The 25,424-nt window shown below is 44.3% G+C and overlaps 1 protein-coding gene across 6 annotated transcripts in view; it reads left to right on the top strand.

Moving 5' to 3' along the window:
* Positions 1-25,424, top strand: part of CALCR (calcitonin receptor) — a 360,448-nt gene that overhangs the window by 314,629 nt on the left and 20,395 nt on the right. For 5 of the 6 annotated variants that reach the window (XM_053263181.1, XM_053263180.1, XM_053263179.1 and 2 more), the window contains 4 exons: positions 1,137-1,290; positions 10,532-10,592; positions 10,691-10,757; positions 20,002-20,220. In XM_053263181.1, coding sequence (XP_053119156.1) covers positions 1,137-1,290; positions 10,532-10,592; positions 10,691-10,757; positions 20,002-20,220 — 501 coding nt within the window. Of the gene's footprint in view, positions 1-1,136; positions 1,291-10,531; positions 10,593-10,690; positions 10,758-20,001; positions 20,221-24,243; positions 24,484-25,424 lie in introns of all 6 variants that reach the window. The other variant, XR_008310066.1, reaches the window with a different exon arrangement.

Genomic DNA, 25,424 nt, shown 5'->3' on the forward strand with positions numbered 1-25,424 from the left:
CTCACCCGCCAACCACCGCTGCCCCACAGCCACGCACATGGCAGTTGAAATTATGTGGGGAGGAGGTTCGGCATGGCATATAGGGCACGGGTGGCTGCAGGAGGCCCCCAAAAGCAGGTTTCTAGGGGGCTTTTGGCGGGGGGAGCCTCCCAGCGGGGGCAGTCTGGGTGCTCCAATTACCTAGGTGCACCCCTGCAGCCAAAGCCTAGATTGTGAGGATCAGAGAAAGAGAGACAAGACAAGCAGAGAAGAAGCCAATCAGGAAGAAAAGACAAGCTGGAAAATAAGACAAATAGGGATGCAACATCAGCTCTCCAGGAGAAGAATGGAGTGAGGGACAGGTCTGACTCAACTGGTTGTGTACAAAACCTTTTTGCATTCTGTTCCAAGCTTGGAACGGAACACAAATTTACGGAATGTTTTATTGGAACAACCAGCTGAGCCAGTTGTTTTGATGAAACAAACCTAGAACATTCTGAGTCATTTTGAGTGTTCCAGGTGTGATTTTAAACATGGCAGAGCCTATGGGCGATGCGGCTGAATTCAAAACAAAAATTTTGGTTCATGCACACCCCTACTACTGTCCTTACTTTATATTTTTAAAAGACATGTAGTTTAGTGGGAGTTAAATTTCTCCCCAAAAAAGTATCTTATGCAACTTTGGAAATTCATTCTAGATATAGAAACATGATTCTTGTAATTTCGCAATAAAAGATTTTTAAAAGGTTATTGTGACCTTCTGAAGCTAGTTTCTCTCCAGGACTTTGCTGGAGTTTTGGTCCACTTATTTGTTGGTTCTAAAGCACACCAGAGTGGAAAAATATTCTAACATGTGAGTTACTGATAGAACTTTTGGAATTTTGGCTCTTTGGACCTGATGTCTAGTGATTTAGGTGGAAGATGTACTCAGCATGACTGATTTATTAGTAGCTCATAGTCAGTTGCAGATGCGAAAAGAGTCCAACAAATATGTGGTGGGAAACCCTTTGGATCTTAGCAGTGATATTTTTGTTTGCTTCCTTATGGGCCTTGGACCTGATCCAGCAGGGCTGTTCTTATGTTCTTATGTACGGTATGTATACTGTTGTCTGCCCAATGTCTGTCTATACTTTAATGATTTTCCATTTGTCTGACAGGTAAGCTGCAAAGTACTTCAGTTTTTTCACCAATACATGATGGGCTGCAACTACTTCTGGATGCTGTGTGAAGGCATTTATCTTCATACTCTCATTGTGGTGGCAGTGTTTGCTGAAGAGCAGCGTTTGCATTGGTACTACCTCTTGGGCTGGGGTATGTGGGTTTTGGTTTTGTTTGGTTGTTTCACTTCCTCCTCTAGTCACAGTGCATTTCCAGACTTGTCATTCCAGCTCACAAGAACTTTTCAGCCCACAGAAAAGCACAGCAAAATGCCTTCTCTCAGTTATCAAGTACAACTCTCCTGAGATGATAACGCTTTGAATGCATACACAGCAGCCAACATCCAGACTAAGGAAGTCTGAGTTCTATAGAGGAGGACAATTTTCGTTTATCTCCCCTTCCCTCCATAGCTGACTTAGACTCCTGAAAATATGTCGTAAAGGGTTGCACAGCCCTTAGGGACATATTTTCAAGAGTCACAGTTGGCTATAAAGTAAAGGGGAGAGTGACTAAAATTGCCCATTCCTATTACGTGTGCTGCGCATTTGCTGCACACATGCTTCATTGGTCGGGATGTCAGCCAGCAACTTTCATACACCTGTATAAAATACTTCACGTACATCTCAGTCTTTACCATGACCCTGTAAGACAGGTCAGTATTAGTCCCATATTACAGAAGGGAGGGCTAAGACTAGTAGGTGGAATGACAGCCCTCCACTCCAATAAACTCTCTGGTTCTACTTTTTGTACTAATAGCTCCAGCTTGGCAAGTCTCTTTCCAGGAACCACATGTTTCAGATTTCCAATGAGAAAACAAAATAGAATTTTAGGGATGGGGAGTAAGATTTCAGCAAGATTTGAAGACTTCCTCTTGGGTAGATTCAGGATTAAATTGCAAATAAGTGGTCGCTAAGAGTCGACATCGACTTGACAGCACTTAATCAGTCAGTAAGTCAATCAGTGTATGTTAGGACCATTTCTTGTGGCTGCCTTTTTATACCTTACTAGTTGAACCCGAGTGCCGCCGCCGCAGCCGGGCCGAGTGCCGCCGCCGTGGCCGGGCCAAGTGCCGCCGCCGCGGCCATGCCGGGCCCGCCACCACCACCACCTTGCTGCCGGGCCACCCCCGCCACACCACCATCACCGCGCTGTTGGGCCGTGCCGCTGCCACCGCCTCACATCTGCGGCCGGGCTGGGGCCCACCGCCACCGCCTGGCCCACGCCACCGCCTGGCCCACCGCCTTGCCTCCGCAGCCACCCAGCCAGGCCATGACCGCTGCTGCTGTTCTCCTGGGTGCGCCTTACCCAATCAGGCGCCCCCGCAGCCCAGCCAGTCAGCTGGGCTGCCGGGACGCACGTTCTAAAGGCACACCCAGGAGAATTATGTATATAGATAGCAATTTAAACTATTATGGCTGAGATACCATACAAGGGTATGTCAGCCCAGTAAAGTTGCATGTACACAAATTGTGTAAATTACACAAATGCAAAAATTGCACAAAAATTTTTTTCTTTCTAATTAACATATTTTTATACCACCCAAAACTTACATCTCTGGGCGGTTGGCATTACAAATGACATTACAGAAGAGTAGGTTCACTGGAACCCCTGCTAACTTGGCAAAGAGGCACATTTTAATGTAGTGATTCTCTTTATTTAGCAGGGGGAGAGTAACTGGCCTTATCCACCCCCCAGCACAGTACCTCCTGTGACTGTTGCTGGCATCTATCTTATGTTTCTTTTTAGATTGTGAGCCCTTTGGGGACAGAGATCCATCTTATTTATTTATTATTTCTCTGTGTAAACTGCCCTGAGCCATTTTTGGAAGGGCGGTATAGAAATCGAATGAATGGATGGATAAATAAATAAATAAATAAAATAATGGGCTTACTCTTCTGTCGCATCAGTTGCACAGTTTGGGGGTTTGCACTACTTGCATATACAGAACATTACTGGGCTGACATACCCTTGGTACATCAGCCACCATCAACCCAAGTCAAACCAATATACCCTATTTTTTTAAAAAAGGGATCTACCTTTGGCATTGCATAGGTTCATTTAATCGTTTATAACCATAAACTTTGTAATCATAATCAAATATTGTACAGATTCAGTAACCTGGCCAGATCTATAAATGCTACTAAGGATTCACAAGTGTCGTGAATCATGGGCAACCATGACTCCCTTGTCTTCTCCAAATGGCCTCTCCTTTTGTTCCCAGGAGAGTAAAAAAGCAGTGGCTTGGAAGGAAAGTCCTTGCACAAGCTACATTGCTTCTTAGCCAGTTTACCAAAAGAAAAGCCTCCTTGAGGTCACCACAGTTCTCAGCTGTAGTAACCTTCTAGTTTCTCAGCAGTGTGTTACACTTCTCACAAGCCTTCAACTGTGGGCCTAGCAAAATAAGTCCCTTATGCTGACAAAATGGAAAGAATTTTAATCTCAGCAAGTCATCTGGATTGAACTGTCTGGCCAAGAGAAGACGTGTTGACATTGGGACTGATATACTTGTCTTAAAAACCTCAAGACTGCTTCATCATGTGCCTAGCACATAGTTGAAATGAGGGCCAATACAGAGAATTTAACATGAATCAATATCCATAAGAATGCTAATTAGGGGATGAACTGAATGATATATCTGAATATTATTATGCAGAACTGTTAAAAATGCAAAGCTGTATCCTGCTGTACTTCCGCAGTAAACAAACACTTGCCTTTTTGTTGTTGTCATACTGACAGATCTGCACATCACAGTTTCCCTTTAGTAGATGTAAAACCACTCATGTGAAACAAGAAAGCAAGAGATTAGTGCTTTCTGAGGCTGAAATTAGAACTGGTTGAAAGAAAGCTATCTTATTTCTGTTCAAGCAATCCAAATTCAGATAGTTATGGTACAATTTTCGGATCTTGTTCCAATATAACCAGTACTAATGACAGGTCAAAAATGTGAACATATCAGAATGTTGACAATTTGAGGGTTTTGAAATTGTTTACCAAATTATGCATCCAAATGCTACATGCCTCGGTGATGTATTATTTTCATCAAAACCAAATTCTAGTTTTCAGCTGTTTAAACAGGTCTAACAAAAAACAAACGTTTGAAAAGTGATTCTGATAATATTTTTTTGCAATGATTTGGAATCATTAGTCCATTCACTCCTCATCCCACCCCCACCCCCATGCATATAGCAAACATGTGGAGGGGGAAGTGGACCATGCTTGCCAGACATATGCCACAAATCGCTGCACATTCCATGCAACATCTAAAAGGGGAGTACATGTGCCTACAGCTGTTATCCATTCTCAGATCCACCCTATTGCCAATGCCATTTCTGAAGAATTCACTTTCACTTGTGGCCAAAAGAGCACTGATCTAATTGCCTAAACCTGTGTTAAAGTGTTGTGTTGATAGCAAACATGAGCAAGACCACAATCCAAAGAGATTTGACCACAGGTGTTTTCCACAGTTTCTCCTACCTTTTTTCTTTTGTTAGCAGGTTACTCTCTGCTTACTGAGCAAAGAGACGCCTTTTAAAGTGGCGATTCTGTTATATTTAGCAGGGGGAGAACAACTGGCCCTATCCAGCCCCAGCACAGCATCCCTCCAGTGGCTGTTGCTGGTATCTGCCTTATCTTTCTTTTAGAATGTGAGCCCTTTGGGGACAGGGGACCATTTTATTTATGGATTATTTTTCTATGTAAACCACTTAGTGAACTTTGGTTGAAGAGAGGTATATAAATATTCATAGTAGTAGTAGGACACATTGTGCAGCAGTCTTATAGAAACTGGGTCCAGTAGGTCTGGGGGTGGTCAGGGCAGGGATGAGAGACCTCTTGGGAACTCTATGCCATGAGTTCCTTGATGGAAGAAAGGTGGATTATACATTATTAAAGGTAAAGTGTGCCGTTGAGTCATTGTCGACTCCTTGTGATCACAGAGCCCTATGGTTTTCTTTGGTAGAATACGGGAGGGGTTTGCCATCACCTCCTCCCGCGCAGTATAAGATGATGCCTTTCAGCATCTTCCTATATCACTGCTGCCCGATATAGTCCCATAGTCTGGGAAACATACCAGCAGGGATTCAAACTGAAAACCGTTATTGTTATTTAAAATATTAATATACTACTTTTCAACTCCCTCCCATGGTCTCCCTCCCATGGAACTAGGTGACACCCTCATGTTATTTGTCCCAAACCCTTTTCATTTAGGATCTTCAAGGGGCCATGTTTCTTGGAGCATCACAATATCAAATTTTGAAATAAACTCAGGAAATGAAACATCATTGCATTTGAACTTCCAGCCCATGCCATATTCCAGCTTAAGATGGAAATATTACTAAGGAGACTTCATGGAGTCTTTTGAGTGACTTGCATCAATTTCAACTTAATCTGCATACTGACAGAGTATTCTCTGTGAAGTTGCCTCATCATCCTGCGGGGCTGTCATAAGGCAAGATTCCTCCATTGTCTGACTCCCCAAACATGTAGGAGGAACAAGAACAACCTTGTTCTCCTGAAAACTCACTCATTAATTGAAGTAAATTGGACTGCCCAAACTCGATGTTTTGTGATGAAGGTTGCAAAATGGGAGCATCCAGCAAGCCGAGTGTTTGCTCTGACCAATGATTTTGTTCCAACTGAGTAATATCAATTAATTTTGAGTCAGGTTTGTTACCAAAATCCATTAACTCCCCTTTTTTGAGGTGCAATGGAGTAATAGGATTAACTTGAGAAAGAGCAATCTACTTCTTTCGCTCTAATTACAGTATCTACATCTTCTGCAGCCAAGCTAAGTTTCAGTGGGTCTAAAATGTCTTGCTTAAAACATTTTATAGCTCTTTGAAATTCCACTAAATCCTCTTTAGCTGTTAGCTGGTTCTCTTGCTGTAAGGGTATAGCTGTGTCCGGCTTAGTCCTCAAAGGAAATTTCAGCCCTGATCCTCTCCACTGTAAGAGCAAAAGATTGAGAAAATAATTCATTGTCCTGAGAGGTCTCATGATCTAAACAAAATAAAATAAAAAACAAACACAAAGAAAACACCAGCAGTAGCCACTGGAAAAATGCTGTGCTGAGCGAAATGGTTGCTGTCCTCCTGCTGAATATAAGAGATCCACCCTTAAAAAGGCACTTCCTTGCCCAGTTAGCAGAGGTTAATATAATTAATTAATAACTTAAAACATTAAAAAGAGAAGGAATAGCTCCCAAAGTTCCCTCCAAGTTTGAGGAGTGACTTAGGAAGTAGCATAGGGGTTTTCTTCCAGAAGTAAGGATCTATATATGGAATGGAATGGAATGGAATGGAATCTTTATTACAGTCATCAACCAGATGAAAAAATAACACAATCGATAAGTAGCTCTATATATGCATCACCAAACGCATAGCCCTTGTAAAGCACTCTTCATGTTAAAAGTAGTGTATAATTATTGTTCCTGTAAATGGCTGGCAATGGAGACAATGGAAGTAGCACTGCGCAACTGCAGACGTGCAGTAATTGTGCAACTGATCACTTGCGCACAAATGTGCAACACCACCGGCCCTGCCTGTCATGTGCACAGCTGTGCTGGCTGATGGGCAATGCCAATGTTGTGTTGCCCATCAAGTCGGTCACTGCAAATAATAATAGTGAAAATGGGAGTGAAAATAGTCTTATGGCAACTTAAGCAACTGCATGTTTTTACTTTGGGAAATGCTTTTCCTCCCTTCCCTCTCCAGCGCTCTGGAAGCCTGCTAGGACAAAAAGTCCTGCTGGCCCTAGGGAAATGTAGTTTCCCCAAAAGCCACCGCCACATCATAATTTTAAGACAGTGAAGACATTTACTAGTTTAATGTATTCGAAAGTGCAGAACGCTTCATAAATATTTACTGGCATATACATTTAAACATTATAAAGAAATACTAGCTGTTGAAATCAAAATGAGGGGGATTCTCTATGAAACTGAAAATTGTGAGTTTAAAAAGAACAGTAGGAAGAGGAAAAATAAATATCCAGAGAATATCTTCCATGTCACCCCAAATGATACTAAAACCAGTTTCTGTAATATGCTCTGTTGCCCTTACAATTCCCTCAGATTCATTTTCTAGTTATTTCAGCATTTTAGAAAACATCTCAACTTAATGTTAGATGCAGTGGTTTGGGCATATAAAGCTGTATTCAACCCATTTTCACTCCTTCAAACAGCCATAATTGGACAAAATTGAATAGGTAGATTTTTCTGTTGAAACAAAATACGTGGGGAAAGGGACTGGCTGTGCTATCAGTCTTAACTCTGTTGCATGCCATAGCCAGAGTGAACATCTCTAGTAATGCCAAGCCGTATTCACTATAGGCCTGGCTTGTTAAGACATTTCTGAATAACAAGAATAAGTAATTTACTTGCAGGCAGTGTCTGAATTACTTTGATGGACCACCAGAATGAATTACAACCAGCTAGGCAAAATCTCCCACAATCTGTAATAGGGATGGGATACAAGACGGTTTTAAGGGCTGTTAAAAGTGAAGGTAAAAACAGCTGTCAGCCTCTTTTGCTTCTCCATTGCAAGGATTACTACCTCTGGGATTTAAATCCACAGCCACTAGTATGATAAATGGAACTATAAGCCCCATGGGTGAATTCAAGCATGCCCTGCGTAGGAACAAGGGGTGGGAATTGACCCCTGAGCATCTGATGTCTAAAGCTGCAATCCCACACACTTACTGGTAAATCAGTCCCATTGAGCCCAGCGGCTGACATGATACACAGCCTACTGTCTCCTTAGCACTCCACCAAGCAGTACAACTGCAGTTTTATGTTATGTTATGCATATTATATCTATATTATTCTCCAAGACGGGCCATGCGTGGGGACGTGGTAGAAAGGAGGTGATTGGCTGACAGAGGGGGAGGAGGTGATTGGCTGACAGAGGGAGAGAGAGCTCCGGAGCAGCAGGGAGTTTTGCGGGGTGGCTGGAAAGCAGTTTGACATTTGGCTCGGGGGCACCGTGAAGCAGCAGGGAGCTCGTAGGCTGGGGGCAGCTTCGGGCGCTGGACAGTTGGCTCTGGGGGCTGCAGGCGGCAAATGGTTGGCTGAGCTGTGCCGTGAAGTGTCAGGGAGAAGGGAGCTTGGAGGCTGTCAGGCAAGCGGGCGACAGTCCCTGGCAGTGGCAGGGGGAAGCAAGGACTGCGAAACAGAGATAGAAAGACGGAGGACAGAGAGCATGGTTGAGAGACTTGCGGGGGGGGAGAGTGCGGACATGAGAGTTGTGGGGGGGAGAGCGTGGGCACAAGAGTTGCAGGGGTAGCACGGGCGCAAGAGTTGCGGGGGTGAGAGCGGGCGTGAGAGTTGCAAAGGGGAGAGAGCGGGCGTGGGAGTTCCGGGGGGAGAGAGCGGGTGCGGGAGTTGCGGGAGGAGAGACCGGGTGCGGGAGTTGTGGGGGGGAGACCGGGCGTGGGAGTTGCGGGGGGGAGAGCGGGCGCGAGAGTTGCGGGGGGGAAGTGGGCGTAGGAGTTGCGGGGGGGAACGGGCGCGAAAGTTGCGGGGGGAAAGCGGGTGTGAGAGTTGCGGGGGAGAGCGGGCACGAGAGTTGCAGGGGGAGAGCGGGTGCGAGAGTTGCAGGAGGGAGAGTGGGCATAGGAGTTGCGGGGGAGAGCGGGCGTAGGAGAGTGGGCGTAGGAGTTGCAGGGGAGAGTGGGCATAGGAGTTGTGGGGGAGAGTGGGCGTAGGAGTTGTGGGGGAGAGCGGGCGTAGGAGTTGTGGGGGAGAGCGGGCGTAGGAGTTGTGGGGGAGAGCGGGTACGAGAGTTGCGGGGGAGAGAGTGGGCACAGGAGTTGTGGGGGGAGATAGTGGGGGCGAGGGTTGCGGGAGGCGGCGAGAGCGAGCGAGAGAGTTGCGGGGTGGTGAGAGCGAGTGAGCGAGTTGTGCGGGCAATGAGAGTGAGCAAGAGAGTTGTGGGGGGTGGTGAGAGCGCAAGAGAGAGTTGGGGGGCGGTGAGAGCAAGCGAGAGAGTTGGGGGGGGATGCCATAGGCTCAGTGCAGGACCACGCAGATGCTCTGTGCAGGGTCAGCTAGTTATGTTATATTATATTATAATATAACTATAATGAGTGACCACCAGATGAACTGGTGGCAGCTGCAGATGGACCTCTCCAGTTTATCTCAATGAGCAGTGGGGCTTAAAGCAAAGAAGATGTTCCATTAAAGTTGTCCTCATTCCAATCAGTGGGGGGAACTGCAGTGGTGTTGCTTGCACAACCTTTCATTCTGAACAGAGTTGGGGCTGCTTACAATTCTACAGCAGCCACGGGATGGAGCATTATGGAAACAGTACACTGTGCATCCTGTCAGCAAGCAGGACTTACTTCCAAGTAATCATGTATAAGATTGTGCTACAAGAGCTGTCAATTCTCACCCTAAGACTTCAATAAGGAAATGCTTTAGCTGGCATTGGCTCCATATGGGGTCCTAGCTTTCATATGCTGCTCACTATATGGAACGTCAGCATTGTACATGCTGTCCTTTTTTTGGGCTGACCTACATTAGTTTTCAGGCAAAGAGTTGTCCAATGAAGTAGCAGCTTAAATGGAAATACCTCCAGTGACTGTTGCTGGTGTCTGTCTTATGTTTCTTTTTAGACTGTGAGCCCTTTGGGGACAGGGATCCATCATATTTATATAATTTCTCTGTGTAAACCGCCCTGAGCCATTTTTGGAAGGGCGGTATAGAAATTGAATGAATGAAATGACACCCATGATTTCCAACAGGCAATGGGCACTGTGTTGCACAAGTGTGTACATGGACTCTTTACCCCAGAGTGCAGCTGTCCTGTGGTGCAGCCCCATTGGAGGTGTATACATGCATGCTGGGATGTGGGCAGTGCTCAAGCCCCCTGAATTCCTTTGCACAGTATATCAGTCACAATGACCAATGGCCTTCTATGGTCACTGACCATTAGGGAGGTCAGAAACCCCAGAGACACATTGCTTGTCCTATGGAAATGTGTTTGGCATGACAATTTAAAGATGTTTCAGTTTTGGAGTTACCCTGAACTTATTTTTGAATTGCACTTCAAATTTCAAGGCCCACCCTAGGGTGTTTAACCCCCACCGGATTCACGTTAAAAATGCTAAGAAGTTTCATCTTGGGAAGAACCCTGACATTCACATTTCACTCTGAAATTTCTATACCAACTCTACTGACTGCATCACAAGAAAGGAAGCCTATTTTCTCACATCCCTTTTTAGTTTTTCTTTCCAAGAAGTATTATCACCCCAGCAGTCTGCCTTGCACAGCGACGCACTTCACATCACTTAGATTTGTAATTCCTTGATATTCACATTTGTATGTGCTTTTAAAAAAGGTTCTTTTCAGCTTAACATGGTATGCCTTCCAAAATAATATGTATATACTTAATTCTTCTAGGGTTTCCTTTAGTGCCAGCATCCATTCATGCTGTGGCAAGAACACAATACTTCAACGATAAGTGAGTATAATGCCTAATTTTTTTTATACAGCTTACTTAGCATTTTTGTAAAAAAAAAAAAAAGTTTTTATTCTCTCCCCCCCCCCCCTTTCTTCCAGCTGCTGGATAAGTGTCGACACTCACTTGCTGTATGTTGTTCATGGGCCTGTGATGGCAGCCTTATTGGTAAGACTAGTATTTGTTACTAGCTGACCCAGGAGCAGAACATCTGCACCCCTAGTTGTCCCTTCCTCCACCTCCATTTCAGGGCTCAGCCAGTTCTCCTCCCATCCCTTCAGCCAGTCTCCCTCGCCGCCCTTTCTGCCGGTAGCTCCGGTCCTCCTCACAAGGAGCACAGCGGCCCATTTTTGTTGGCTGCTCGGCCACTCATGGTGGCCGTGGTGCCGCCGCCTTGACCTCCCCCTGCCAGCTCTCATCCTCCTTGCAAGGAGGCCAGCGGCCCCAAATTTGTAGTCTGCTTGGCCGTCCTTGGTGGCTCACAATGGTTCCTCCTCAGTCTCCCTCCCTCCCTCCCTCCCTCCCTCTTCGCAAGCTCTTGCAGTTCCTGGCAGCTGCTTGTGAACTCTCACGAGAGCTGCCACACATGGGAGTAGCCACGGGTACGCCTTAGAGTATGTGTGTGTGTGTGTGTTGTACATACTGTATATGTGTAGAGATAGATGGGTGGATGGATGTATATGGTGTTGGGAGCCCGAGGCTTTGGAATATGCTCCCTAGTGAAATAAGAGCCTCACCATCTCTGACAGCTTTTTAAAAGTCTTTAAAAACACATCTCTTCATCCAGGCTTTTAATTAATGTAATTTAATTAGTTTTAATGCTGTTTTAAAATATTATTTTAATTTTTTAAATTGTTGTAATTTGATTGTTGTTGTAATTTACCCCAAATTGTTGTAATTTACCCCACCCCCCATTTTTGTCTTAACGAATTTTTGATTGTTTGTTGTAATTTACCCCAAATTGTTGTAATTTACCCCACCCCCCATTTTTGTCTTAACGAGTTTTTTATTTTGTTTTTATTTTCTTATAAACCGCCCAGAGACATAAGTTTTGGGCAGTATAAAAATGTCTTAATAAATAAATAATTAAATAAACTATTTTCATTCTGTCACCATTACATAGGAGTTGAGCAACTCCACCTTCTCTTTATCATCTGTTAACATTTCACCATCCTTAGTGGGCAGTGAGCTGATTCCTTCCTCTTACTTTGAACATACCTGGAAAAACCCTTTTTGTTGCTTTTAGCAGCCCTCACCAAACTCAGCTGATTCTGAGCTTTAGCTTTCCTTACAATTCTGGGCTATCTATATTATTAATTCTCCAAGACGGGCCATGCGTGAGGACGTGGTAGAAAGGAGGCGATTGGCTGACAGAGTTTGCAGGCAGAAGCACCTAATTGGGCAATGGGGATCCCATATGCAGATAGGGAGAAGGAGCCTATGAGAGCAGAAGCACCATGGTGATGGGGCTGTGGGGATTCCATATGTAGATAGGGAGGAGAGCCTGTGGCACTGTGGTGATTGGACAGTGGGGATTCCCTATGCAGATAAGGAGGAGGAGCCTGTGATGGTTAAGATCAGTTGGAATGCAACTGTTACTGGTCAGAAGATAGCAATAGCAATAGCAATAGCACTTACATTTATATACCGCTTTATAGCCAGAGCTCTCTAAGCGGTTTACAATGATTTAGCATATTGCCCCCCAACATTCTGGATACTCATTTTACCGACCTCGGAAGGATGGAAGGCTGAGTCAACCTTGAGCCCCTGGTCAGGATCAAACTTGTAACCTTCTGGTTACAGGGCGGCAGTTTTTTACCACTGCGCCACCAGGGGCTCGTTTCAAGATGTTCTTGATTGTAGAGGAGATGAAGATAGATAGATAGTAGGCAAGGGTCTGCAAAAAGATGGGTCATGAGAGCGGAAATAGCCCCTTCAGGAGGATGCTGTTGTGTGAATTAAATGAGGAAACAAGATGAACAAAATCCGTTAACTCAGGGAAAGGGGAATGGGGGTGGGAAACATGAAGGGAGAAGGAAGAAAAAGTGAGGAAGAGCAAGTGGAGGAGTGAGAAAGAGAAAAATAAGGGAGGGCGGAGAGAGGCAGAAGGAAGAGCAAGGGACGGGCCCGGGCCTGTCAGCGGCCTGAGGGGAACAAGCGGCCATGGTGGTGGTAGCAGGGGGGAGAGCGAGCGAGCTGCGGGGGGAGAGCGAGCAGGCTGCGGGGGAGAGAGCGAGCAGGCTGCGGGGGAGAGAGCGAGCAGGCTGCGAGGGGAGAGCGAGCGAGCTGCGGGCAGAGAGCGAGCAAGCGCACTGCGGGGGGAGAGTGAGCGAGCGTGCTGCAGGGGGAGAGCAAGCAAGAGCACTGCAGAGGAATGCCACAGGCTCAGTGCACAACTGCACAGATGCTCTGTGTGTGGTCAGCTAGTTTGTCTGTATTTGTCCTTCATGACTTGTGTGGGTGCCGCCGGGAGGGGCCACAATTTGTGGAGGCCATTTGCATGGCAGATGAGTGGTGGAACCAATCCTCTGCTGCAGCGGGTGCTGAGTGGCACGCCACTGCTCAGAAGAGCTTTCAGGTGTGACGGTATGGTAGGTAAGCACCTTCTAATAAGTAAAGTGTGCCATCAAGTTGGTGTCGACTCCTGGCAAAAAGAGAGCACTATGGTTGTCTTTGGTAGAATGCAGGAGGGGTTTACCATTGCCTCCTCCTGTGCAATATGAGATGATGCCTTTCAGCATCTTGCTATGTCGCTGCTGCCCAATATAGATGTTTCCCATAGTCTGGGAAACATATCCGCAGGGAGTTGAACCAGCAACCTCTGGCTTGCTAGTCAAGTCATTTCTCTGCTGCGCCATTAGCTAATTTACACTTAAAGGTGCCTCCTGCTGCGGCCACCCCTGCAGCTCCTGCACCGACCTCTACTGCATATACACATCCCTTTCTATTTTCAGTTCATCACGGCCTTTTTTTAGAAGTCTCCCATTTTTCTCTCTCCTTGGAGTCATTTATAACTGTGCCTTTGGTAACTTCTTCTTTAGAAATTCCCATCCATTTGGGGCTCTTTTCCCTGTTAGTTTATCCAGGTATGAAACCCTAACTAGCATTTCTCTGAGCTTATTAAAACAAGCTTGCCTGAAATCCAAAGTATATTTGACTACACTCAGCTTTAGCTTTTCATAAGGTTAAGAATCACAGCATCACTGGCCACCTTTTTCCAAAATCCCCCCTTCTTCAAGATCATTGACCTCTTAATTACTGGTTAGAATCAAGTCAAGAACAGCTGGTCCCTTATTCCTTCCTCTACCTCCTGCCAGCGAGGCAGTTGTGTTGGGAATTTGTTGGAGATTCTATAATTAGTGGCATCTGTCATCCAACAGAAATCAGGGTAGTTGAAGTCTCTCATTACTACTGATCCTTGCTGCCTTGAAGCATCTGTAACTTGTTCATGAAAGCATCATTCACATCCTCTCCTTGGTATGGTACTTTGTAGTAGACTTCAGCTACAGTTTTTTGTTTTCTTCTCTGTTTATTGTTTCCCAGAGGTTCTCTACTAGGCTGCTCAGAATATCCCAGAGTGATCCTTATTCAACCATGTCTTGAGGATCTCTAACGAAGAAGATCCCACAATCTACTTATATCATTATCCTAATTGTAGGAGATTTCACCTATATTTGTCACCCCTTCATTTGAACTGCTACTTATCCTGAAGCCAGATCGCAGAGACAAAATTGCCTTGTTTTTCCATGCAATTCATATACAGGAACATATAAAGAAATGTGTTCTTTATGTTGATAGTTCATCCATTCAGGTGATTGTGGGATATCCAGGTGTGCTCCACAACTCTGGAAGTTGCCACAGGTCATGTGTACTGCCAGTGCACACAATACTTCTTCCCCCCGCCCCCGCCTCCATCTTTTCTTTTCTCCCTAGACTGAGCATATACAGCTCCCTCAGCATTTCTTCGCACATTTTGCTTTGGCTGCCTTTTATTATCCCTGAACTTGCTAAATCTTAATCGAAAATTAATAAACCCCTTGAAATATTCTTAAGGAGCTGACTCATTATTTTGGATATTTGTAGTTAGCAGTACTGGGGACCAGGGACTCCAGATGACTGGAAGTCACAGATGGTGGCAGGGAGATTGCTGCTCAGTACACCAATAATTGTCTCAACCAAATGAAACTCCTTCTAATTCAATGCAAATTATATCATTTAGATGATATCATATGAATACAGTACAAAGAACTGTCCTCGTCTATGCTGCCAGCATGTCCTGCAGAGCAGAACAAGTTGTCTAGTTCTGCATTGATTACAACATTCACCCTTGGTTTTCTGTCTTGATAGACAGAAACATGAACACATTTAATGTGGCATGGGCTTTCTAAGGCAACGTACCTAATTTATCATCTGCATGCCCATGCCATAATAAATGAGCTAATCTCTCAAGTGCACCACACTAATGCAGTGTCCCTTGTGGACATCCCACATATTCTCCATTCATTTCAATGGAGCGGCCACCCTGCGGTTATATCTTCTTGTACACTACAGCTGTCTCCCTTCATTCCCAGACTATCATCATTTCCTGTATAAAAGGGGGAGGAACTGGCTGGATGGACTTCCTCCAACACAAGAAGGACAGCCACAGCAGCCAATTGTGCTGGAGAGAGGGAGGAGATTCCTCCCCTTAACTCTGGATTGTGCAAGCTGCACAAACTAGACATCACATTGGAGGCTATGGACCCTCGGTTTGGTAAGTATACCTTACTTCCAGCCGAGGGTTCATTCCCAGTTTGGGGGGAAGAATTGGAACCCCACTTTGGTCTGGGAACCATGGTTCCATTCATTCCAATGCCACAGGGGGTGAACCTGAAGTGAGTTTGCATCAGGTTCTCCATGACATCCAAAGATGGCCTATATGTACACTGGAGTGCCATACTCACAGTTCTGTTAAATCAAGACCTTAGGCTAAAACCTTTGAACATAATTCCCACTGAAAGGATTGAAATTGACTTCTAAGTAAACACGACTGTATCAGAGTGGTGCAATATAATTCTCTGCATGTTTACTCAGAAGTAAGTCCCACTCAGTTCAGTGGGACATACTCTGAAGTAAATGGTTACGATTATAGCCTGGGTCATTTTACTTTTAAGGATGGATGTGGTCCTGAATCTATTACCTGCAGACATGTTTCTGAATCTCTCATGAAAGACAATTTCACAGTAACATTTCAAACAAGCTCTTTTAAAACTGAAGTGTGTTTACATAAAAATTAAATTCATTATTAGTCATTCAGCCTGCAGTCATATCCACACTTACTAGGGATGTGTGAATCCATTTGTGGCCAAATTGAGTCAACTGGTCGATTTGACTAATTTGACTTTGAATTGAAGCACACTTGGGGACATTGATCAGATTTGAGGTTGAATCGAATTATCATAGACTTGCGTTTGAATTGATTTGGCTATTTGAGTTGCCATTTTGTCTCCACAGTGCCAGCCCTCTGAGCTTCTCTACCACTCTGGCTAGATTGGTTCATGATATCCCTTGCTTCTTGGTGTGGATTCTTGGTTTGAAATAACTTCTTCATAGGTATTCCCTATGAAAAAGTTATATCACAACTGAGAATCCACGATGTGTATATTTCACAACCGAGAAATATACACAGTATTTATTTCACAACTGAGAATCCACACTGTGAATCCACATAAAAATTCCTAAAAATTCACCCTTTTGCCTGATTCCTTTGGGGGTTGGGTGGTAGTTGGCACCATGGGGCCCTACCACCCAACCCACTTTGATGTCCCCTAGCCCTTAAAAATTAGGCCAAATAGATTCAGATTCAAATTGAATCAAATCGAATTCAAATCGAATCGACCCCAGATTCAAGGCAGCAGATTCAAGCTTGAATCGAATCAAGCTGATAGGATTTGAACTCAAATTCAATTGCAAAAATCAATTCATGCACCTCCCTATCATTTACCTGGGGGTTAATTGAACTCAATGGAATTTCCTTCTGAGAAAACATGAGTAGGGTTGTGTTGTTACTGCCTGTTTTCTCTGCTAACCTTCTGATCCTAAACAAACTTTCTTGGAAACAAAGCCAGCTGATCTCAAGATAACTTTCTGCCAAGAATAATAATCCTGACATTAGCTGTTTCATTGACAAATAGGTGACCCTGATAGAAAGCAACAGTTGGTGCCACACTAGCCAAAATAGCATGGCTTCATGTTGCTATGCTGAAAGCAACCAACTTTGCAAATACCAGACATCCTGCAACGTTTGTTGGATAGCCTTCCTGGTACTCTAAAGCTTTGTCATGGCTGTACATTTCATCTTGCCAAATAGAATCCCCTTTACAATGGGAGTGCAAACATGGAGTTGAACCATTAAAAATTTGGGTTCCATTCCAGTTCAGGTTCAACTGCAAAAACATTTTTAACTTTTTTGTTCGGTTCTGGTTCAGACACTAACTTTAAAAATTAGTTTGAAAATATATGCTACCAAAGAATCTACACTCAGAACACTTCAGAAACAACAAAACCCAGTACCCCATGGGTTAGCAACCCATTGGGGTGGTTAGCACCCTTGCTCTGGGCCACCCCAGCACCCCCCAAGTGCAATTATGGGGCTGCTGAAACCTCCATTCTTCCCTATGGAGAAAAACCTTAAAGCCACTTGTGGGGTGCTGGGGTGGCCCAGAGTGAGTGGTGGTCTAGTGCACAGAGGGTGCCAACCACCCCCATGGGTTGCTAAATATTAGATTTTCAATGACAAACCATGAATCCACTCTCATCTGCTAACCTTAAAGACACATAAACTTCAAAAATCACTTAAAAATCAGCCCTTTGCCCAATTCCTTTCAAATAATTCTGATAGCTTCCTTGCCCCCCTTGGGAACTACCACCCACCACACTCTGCTCTAGGCCACCCCTTTGCCCTCGACGTGAAGTTATACATTTGTTGACACCTCCATGCTTCTTTATGGAGAAAAACCTTAAAGACGCGTAAACTTCAAAAATCACTTAAAAATCATGCCTTTCCCCCCGATGTGAAGCTATACATTTGCTGCAATCCTCATTATTCCCTATGAGGAATTCAAAAATACTTTTAAAATTCACCAATAATTGGAGGAGTGTCCGATTGCCTTGGGATTTTTTTGGGGTGGTAGGCACCTCTGAGTGCATACCACCCACCCCACTTTTGTGCCCCTAGGTGCTCCACAATAGGAGATAATGGGCTGGTTCCGGTCCCATTATACCCTATGAGAAAAATAATTTAAAACATTTCAAATATTCATTAAAAAATCGTAGGAGTGTCCGATTGCTTTGGGGTTTGGGTGGTTATTGGCAGCAGGGGATCAAATACTTATTTCCCTCACTGTAGGTGTTTTCTTTGTATGCATCTACCTATGTTGAATTTCCATAGAGAGCAATTGAGTTAATCATTGACAAGGATTAACGCTGACTTCTTGCAACAGGAGAGGGGAGATCAGCCTCTGGCCTCTTTCACAGACATTATCTGGTCGTGAGTCACATATTAGCATTTGGATTGTTCGGGCCTGGCTTTTGTGCTTCCTTGAGTATCCATTTCACAATACAATGCTGGATCGCCTCTTCCCTCACAGACCATTTGAGATCTGGGGTGTCAGTTCACCCTGAGTTCAGGTATTATTTCATTTCTTAATATAAAATGAAATCAGACACAGGCCTGAATTCCACATACTTCTGAGTTGGTACCTTTAAGTCCAAGGTTGGGGTACATGTCAAGGTTGACTCAGCCTTCCATCCTTCCGAGGTCGGTAAAATGAGTACCCAGAATGTTGGGGGCAATATGCTAAAATCATTGTAAACCGCTTAGAGAGCTCTGGCTATAGAGAGGTATATAAATGTAAGTGCTATTGCTATTGCTATGTGTCCATAACAGATTTGGTTCAGATTCAAATCAACCTTGAGATTTTAGTTTCAGGTTCAGTTCTGGTTCACTGGACCAACTCTCTGAATCGGTTTTTGAGTCCTGATTCACTTTGACTCCCTGATTACAAATGGCAGACTGGCTCAACACAGGCTTTTCTTGAAGCTAAATCTACACAAGCCATCCTTCGTGCTTCTTGATGCTTAATATACAAACCTGTAAGATTGGGATATGAGTCAACATCCCTGAAGATTCAAAATGGAATGGCCTGGCAGCTGACCTTGCCTGCAGCCGTGTGTATCATTTGTTTATAAGAACAAATACTCTGGTGACAAATAAGGTGGAAATGGCAGAAAAGCTAGCCTCAGTCTGTCTTCAGTATTTTAATTTAGATTTCAAGTATCCGAGGGGTGCCATGTCTTTTGGGGGGGGAATCCATTTGGAAAAATAAGTTGCTTGTTACTTTCAGGCTTCCATGACTCAGTACCTCTGCATCGACTGGAGACGACACACAGTCATTTTCAGTGTAACGTTTTGTGAAAGCAAGCTGCTGTGCTTAATGTCAGACTACATTTTATCATCTGGATGGGAATGCCTCGCATGCTCTTTGGCCTCTCCAGAGCTGCAAGCAGCTCAAGATTTATGGCAGATCTTTTCCTATTTTTGAACTCTCTCCCAAGCTGTATACTTCAGTTGCTCTTATAGAAAACCTGTCGTATTTCTAAAATGACCTCTAATAAATTCATTTTTTAAAAAAATGTATCATAATTGCTGGCCTCAAATCCTGCTATTAAGGTCTGGCTTACTCATTACAGTACTGCTTGTCAAAAATACACTAGCAATCAGCTCAGTAGCCACCAAAGGACAGACAATAGTATTTGGGATTAAACCGTCTGGTTCAGTGGGAATTGCCTCAATAAACCTGGAGGGAGGCTAAGCTAGCTGAGTAACTGAGCTCCCAAAAGCAAGAATAAGGCAGCAGTTTTTTGGACAAGTATCAGATGTGAGCATTCATCAGCTGTGTGAAGGTTATAGAGTGTTGTTTCTCTCCTTATCTGAGCATTGGCTGAGTCTTGAAAAGTCTAAGATGTACTGTATATTTATGCTCTTGCTACTTAAGTACATTTCTCATATATCTTCACATAAGTGTGGCACTTTTGACAGAGCTTATACTTCAGAAGCACAAATGAGTTTCAGGGGTGGTAGGGATGGCAGGGAGAAGAACAGATTTCTAAAATATCATTCAGTCTGCTTTACAGATTCCCAGTGTTAGCTTCAGCTTTGAACCCCATGAAATTCATGCACCTGTATTATGGCCTTGACACAATTTTAATTTTAATGGAATTTAAGTGGATCCTATTTTAAGCTCTTGTATATGTAAAAGAAGCGTAGTTTTTTTAAAAAAAACTTTGTCAGTTTGGAATATTTGATTGGTTCAGTTTGATGATGATGATGATGATGATGATGATGATGATGATGAATAATTTGTTCTTTCAGGTCAATTTTTTCTTTTTGCTTAACATCGTACGAGTTCTGGTAACAAAGCTAAGAGACACACATCGGGCGGAGTCCAACATGTACATGAAGGCTGTCAGAGCTACTTTAATCCTTGTGCCCTTATTAGGAATTCAGTTTGTCATTATTCCCTGGAGACCAGAAAACAAACTTGCTGGAGAAGTATATGATTACATCATGCATATATTAATGCATTACCAGGTATGGCTATATAACATTAACTAGGATGTTTTAGTGATGTACTTGGTGATCGGTTTAATCTGAATCTTCTCCCAGAAAAGACAGCTGACTTCAGCGAATGGATTAGTGTCACTGAAGTCAATGGGAGTAAGACAGCTTTACACCAGCTTAACTTATTTGTGGGCTGCTATTTTCTAGATAAACTTTGCATACTTAAAATGTCTGGGACACCTTGCTTATATTTGGGCTGCAATCCTTTGCAGACATGCCTGGGAGCAAGTCTCACTGAAATCACTGGCTGACATGCAGAGCAAGGATGTACCTGTGCGACAAGAAAGCAGCCTAAGAGAATTTCCCAACTACTGATCCATCCTTTTCAGCACAAAAAAGTGACATTTAAATATCCTAAATAATAATAGCATGTGTCCACACCCTGTTACTGGCCATGTCTAAGTGGGGCCACCTGACATTTCCTTTCTTCTTCTTCACCATCCTTTCAATATGGACAGCCGCAGAATCTCTGCAAGATAATGGGCAATTCCCTATTAAGCCAGAACTGTAGTGTCAGGGTCAAACTGCAAACTGTTTACACATCATCCATCCCATTTCACCATCTTTTAAAGCAAGCCGTAAATAGAGACCTCTTTTCACTCCCTTCTGTGCCATGGAAGGCCTCTTTACTGTGCAAGGACATTATTTTTTTTTATGACCCCTATGTATTGCTGTTCCTTTCTGTCTTGTAGAAACAACATCTCTCTCACCTTTTTTACAGCAGTCTCTTCTCCCGCCTCAGTCAGCATCCTCTACAGAATCGTTAACTAAAATCTAATTTCAAGGCCATCTGAACAAGCTCATTGTCTTCAAGCCATAGTCTCCATTGTATTCTTGCAAAGGACAAAGGGCGAAGTCCATCACATCCACCAAATTGTTTTTATTAGTGGTGTAGAAGCACACATAAGAAATACTTTCGTTGGGCTTTTAACAAGCAGTTTAAGATCCAGGAGAGTTGCTAGGTACTTCTGGGGCCCAGATCCACAGCCCCCTTTTGATAATTAAAGTCAGTCATAACTGCTCCCAAGAATAATAATAATTGCATATATATTTTTAAGTCTCTAATTATTTATTTATTTATTTATTACATTTATATCCCGCTCTTCCTCCAAGGAGCCCAGAGATACTCAAGTACTACATACTTGAGTTTCTCCTCACAACAACCCTATGAAGTAGGTTAGGCTGAGAAAGAAGTGACTGGCCCAGATTCACCCAACTAGTTTCATGGCTGAATGGGGATTTGAACTCGGATCTCCCCAGTCCTAGTCCAGCACTCTAACCACTACACCACGCTGGCTCCTTATATATACACACACTATTTTATACAGAGGCGTAACTAGGGAAAACGGCGCCCGGGGCAAGCATTGAAATGGTGCCCCCCCCACGCCCCCCCCCACATACTACATTATACTTAGGTTTTTCCTCACAAGCGCCCGCCGCCGCCAAGCCAGGCCACTGACTGGCCGCCAGGCGCCAGCAAAGCAATGAGGGGGGGCGCGGGCGGCGCGGAAGGGACTGCTCATGGGGGAGGGGGCGCCAACATGCTCCCTTGACTGCTGCAGCGCTGCTGCACTGAGCAGGAAACATTTGTATTAACAAAAAATTTAAAAAAAAAATTGTCATGGCGGCGCCCCCCACGTGACCAGAAAAGATGGCGCCCGGGGCACATGCCTCCCCTGCCCCCTATAGTTACGCCTCTGATTATATATATATATATATATATATATATATATATATATATATATATGTATACACACACACACACACACACACATACATATACATACAGCACCTTTGAAGGTGGAAGCAGCAGAGAGCTGGTTGAGGCTAAGACTCTCCCATGGTCTGGGCAGGTACCTCCAATGCTGCACTTCCTTTCTGGAAGAGGTCAGAGGAGGGAGGCAGCTGATGAGATTTGGGGCTCTGAGCAATTGATTGAGGACCCATGCACCATGGGTCTGCTAAAATCCCTTTTTAGAGGGTCAAATCCTAACCTCACTTCCTGGAGCAGGGGTGGGCAAACTTGGGCCTCCAGCGATTGTTGAACTACAACTCCCATCATCCCCTGTCACAATTTATTGTGGCCAGGGAAGATGGGAGTTGTAGTTCAACAACAGCTGAAGGGCCAAGTTTGCCCACCTTGTTCTAGAGTTTAAGCCCCATTTAACACAGTGGCCCACATGCTGCACAGTGCTATGAAACCATAACACTGTGCCCCAGGGTAGCAGCAGAATGAGAAAGCAGCCCTGATGCTGGTAAGCCACTGGAGCTACCACTCAAGTAAGGCTTCCACAATTCCCCCCATTGTCGCAAATGGCAAGAACGCCAGAAATGCTTCTTGCACTACTGCCCGTTCTTACCAGGGCTGGAGCTGCCTTCTAACTCTGCAGCAGCCACAGGGCACAGCATTACAGTTCCACAATGCTGTGCAGCTTGTGGACCAGTTGGGCTGAGTAAACATATATAAGGTGATTGAACTGAAAAAAGCAGCCTTATGCAGATGTTATCCCTAGTTGGATGTGGGGAGATGACAAGTAGGAGTGTGCCGACTGCAGAAAACAGCACCAAGCACAGGAAAGATTCCCCCATGCAGTGTGAAGCCTGGGGCTTCAGTGTTCCACATGGCATGGAGGAACCCTCACCACATGGCATGGAGGAACCCTCACCATAGAACAGTAACAGTTGCAGGGGAGCAACAGCAGGAGAGAGGGCATGCACATACCTCTTGCTTGTGGGCTCCCCAGAGGCATCTGGTGGGCCACTGTGTGAAACCTCAGCCTTGGGCCTGATACAGCAGGGCGGTTCTTATGTTCTTACGGGACAGTGGATCAGTGGCAGAGCATCAGCGTTGCATGCAGAAAGTCGCAGGTTCAATCCCTGATATCTCCAGGTAGGACTGGGAAGGTCTCCTGCCTGAAACCCTGGAGAGCTGTTGCCAGTCAATTTAGAGAGTGCTGAGCTAGCTGGATCAATGGTCAGACTTGGTATAAGGCAGCTTCCTATGTTTCTGTGTGTCTGTGTTTCTGTGCAGACAAGCACCAGAGGCCCAGGGGTGTGGCTAGTTAGCATGCTTCTCATGGCTAGAATTTCCCCCCAATAATGGTTGCCAGTGTCCCCGTGGTGGGTCTGATGCTGGTTATGGTGAGCCAAAATGAGTGGGACAGGAGATTTTGTGAATTCTTGCCCCCAATGAAAAGCAACCCCCCTTTAGCATTTTTTAAAAGGAGTTTTAGAAAAAGGCAAAGTGTTCTCAGCATGGCTGTGTTCTCCTCTCCAGCACTTATCATGTGGCAGCTGCCACACTGTCTTCCCTGATCTCCATTCAGTCAGCTGCACACCTCTCCCTGGCACCATTCAGGCAGCAGAGATGCTGTTCAGAGTGAGGAGAATGTGATGCAGGAAGCATCGCCCACACTCTGAATTCGCTTCATTTGCCCTCAGTGACATCATCATGTATCCAAATCTGCTTAGTTATCGGATGACATCACTGTTTCCCAGTAGAAGACAACTGATTTACGAATACAAATACGACGAATATTTATATACCGCGTTTCAACAAAAATACCCAAAGTGGTTTACATAGATATAAATAAATCAAATGGCTCCCTATCCCCAACAACCTACTTTTTGTGCAGAACAAATATTTGAATATAAACATTCAGTGCAGTAGTGTAAGTACTTCTGCTGGCATAGTTCAGTTTCCTGTTGACAAACCATGAAACCAATGGATCTCCCATAGACTAGAGACCACCTGTGTGGTTTGTAAATATGTCAGGAAGATGAGTACCTGGATAGAAGTTTGCACCTTAGAGATAAGTGGCAGAAACACAGGACACAACCCATTTACATGAAATTAAATACGTTTTAAAAATGGCCCATATCTGGACCAGCTTAAGGGAAGCAAGAGAAATGGCAGCAATCACACTGGGGAATGGGTGTGAAAGGGGAACCTCAAAGGAAGATCTATTTGAAGCTTTGTTTCCTGCTGCACAGGTGATGGATACAGGCCACTGCTATCCACAAGCACCCCCTTATACCAGAATTTTTGAACAAAAAGAAAGAAAAATGGAAGGGAAAATGAGAATTAATAGAAGAAGAGAAGGAAAATAACGAGGAAATTAGAGAGACAGAGAGGAAGGAAGAAAAATGGAGGTGCCTTGCAAAAAATGAGAGAGAATAAAGGAAGGCTTTAATATGTTTTTTGTATAAGGTTATGAACATTGAAAGGGGCCAGTAAGTATTCATCCTTTTTCTCTTTTCATTTTCATTTTTTCCAGTTCCTTTTTCTCTTTTCATTTTCTCTGCTTTTTCCTCCTCTAAGAAACAACCTTAATGCTTTATTAAACTCCCAACTACACAAAGACTTAGTTTCCACTGCACAGTGGAGGTTTTTTTTTGGTACTTCACAAAATGTTGCCAGTTACATTGTAGAAAAAGCCTTGCCTCAAAGTGAGTTCATACATTTCAGGCTTCCATGATCATGAAAGCTGCTGTCACTGAAACCCATTCGTTACCACGCCCCGAGTCCCCACTTCTCAGAGAAGCAGGCCGCTCTCACAGAATAAATAACCGAAGTAGCAGAGAGTCATCTGCAGATTATTGTCCTCAGTGTGCATGGCTAGCTTGCTATTAGAAAAGCATCTAAATCCAAACATGTTCCACAGTCTCCCAAAGCCAGGAAGACTAATTCCTCATACCCACCCTTAGGCTTTGTAAAAAGATCACCTATCTTCATTTTAAGATTTTTGGCTGAAATCCATTGCAGTGATACGCCAGCCTTAGGGAGGGTCCATCAGCCTGCACAACATGAAAGGCAGCCTCAGCAGTGCTGTTCAACACAGCTTAAAACAGTGTCCACATAGTTGCATAGCTGACTTTCACATCGAACATCTGCCCTGGTGGGTCCCTAATGCCAGCATTCCATCGCACGGAATGTGTCAGCCATTGTTTCCTGCAGTGACAACTGCTAAAATCAAAGAATGTGCATATAGGCGTCAAATGCCCCTGGTGGCACAGGAGCCCCTGGTGGCACAGTGGTAAAACTGCTGCCCTGTAACCAGAAGGTTACAAGTTTGATCCTGACCAGGGGCTCAAGGTTGACTCAGCCTTCCATCCTTCCGAGGTCGGTAAAATGAGTACCCAGAATGTTGGGGGCAATATGCTAAATCATTGTA

The sequence above is a fragment of the Hemicordylus capensis genome, chromosome 6, assembly GCF_027244095.1.
Source record: "Hemicordylus capensis ecotype Gifberg chromosome 6, rHemCap1.1.pri, whole genome shotgun sequence".
Classification (NCBI taxonomy): domain Eukaryota; kingdom Metazoa; phylum Chordata; class Lepidosauria; order Squamata; family Cordylidae; genus Hemicordylus; species Hemicordylus capensis.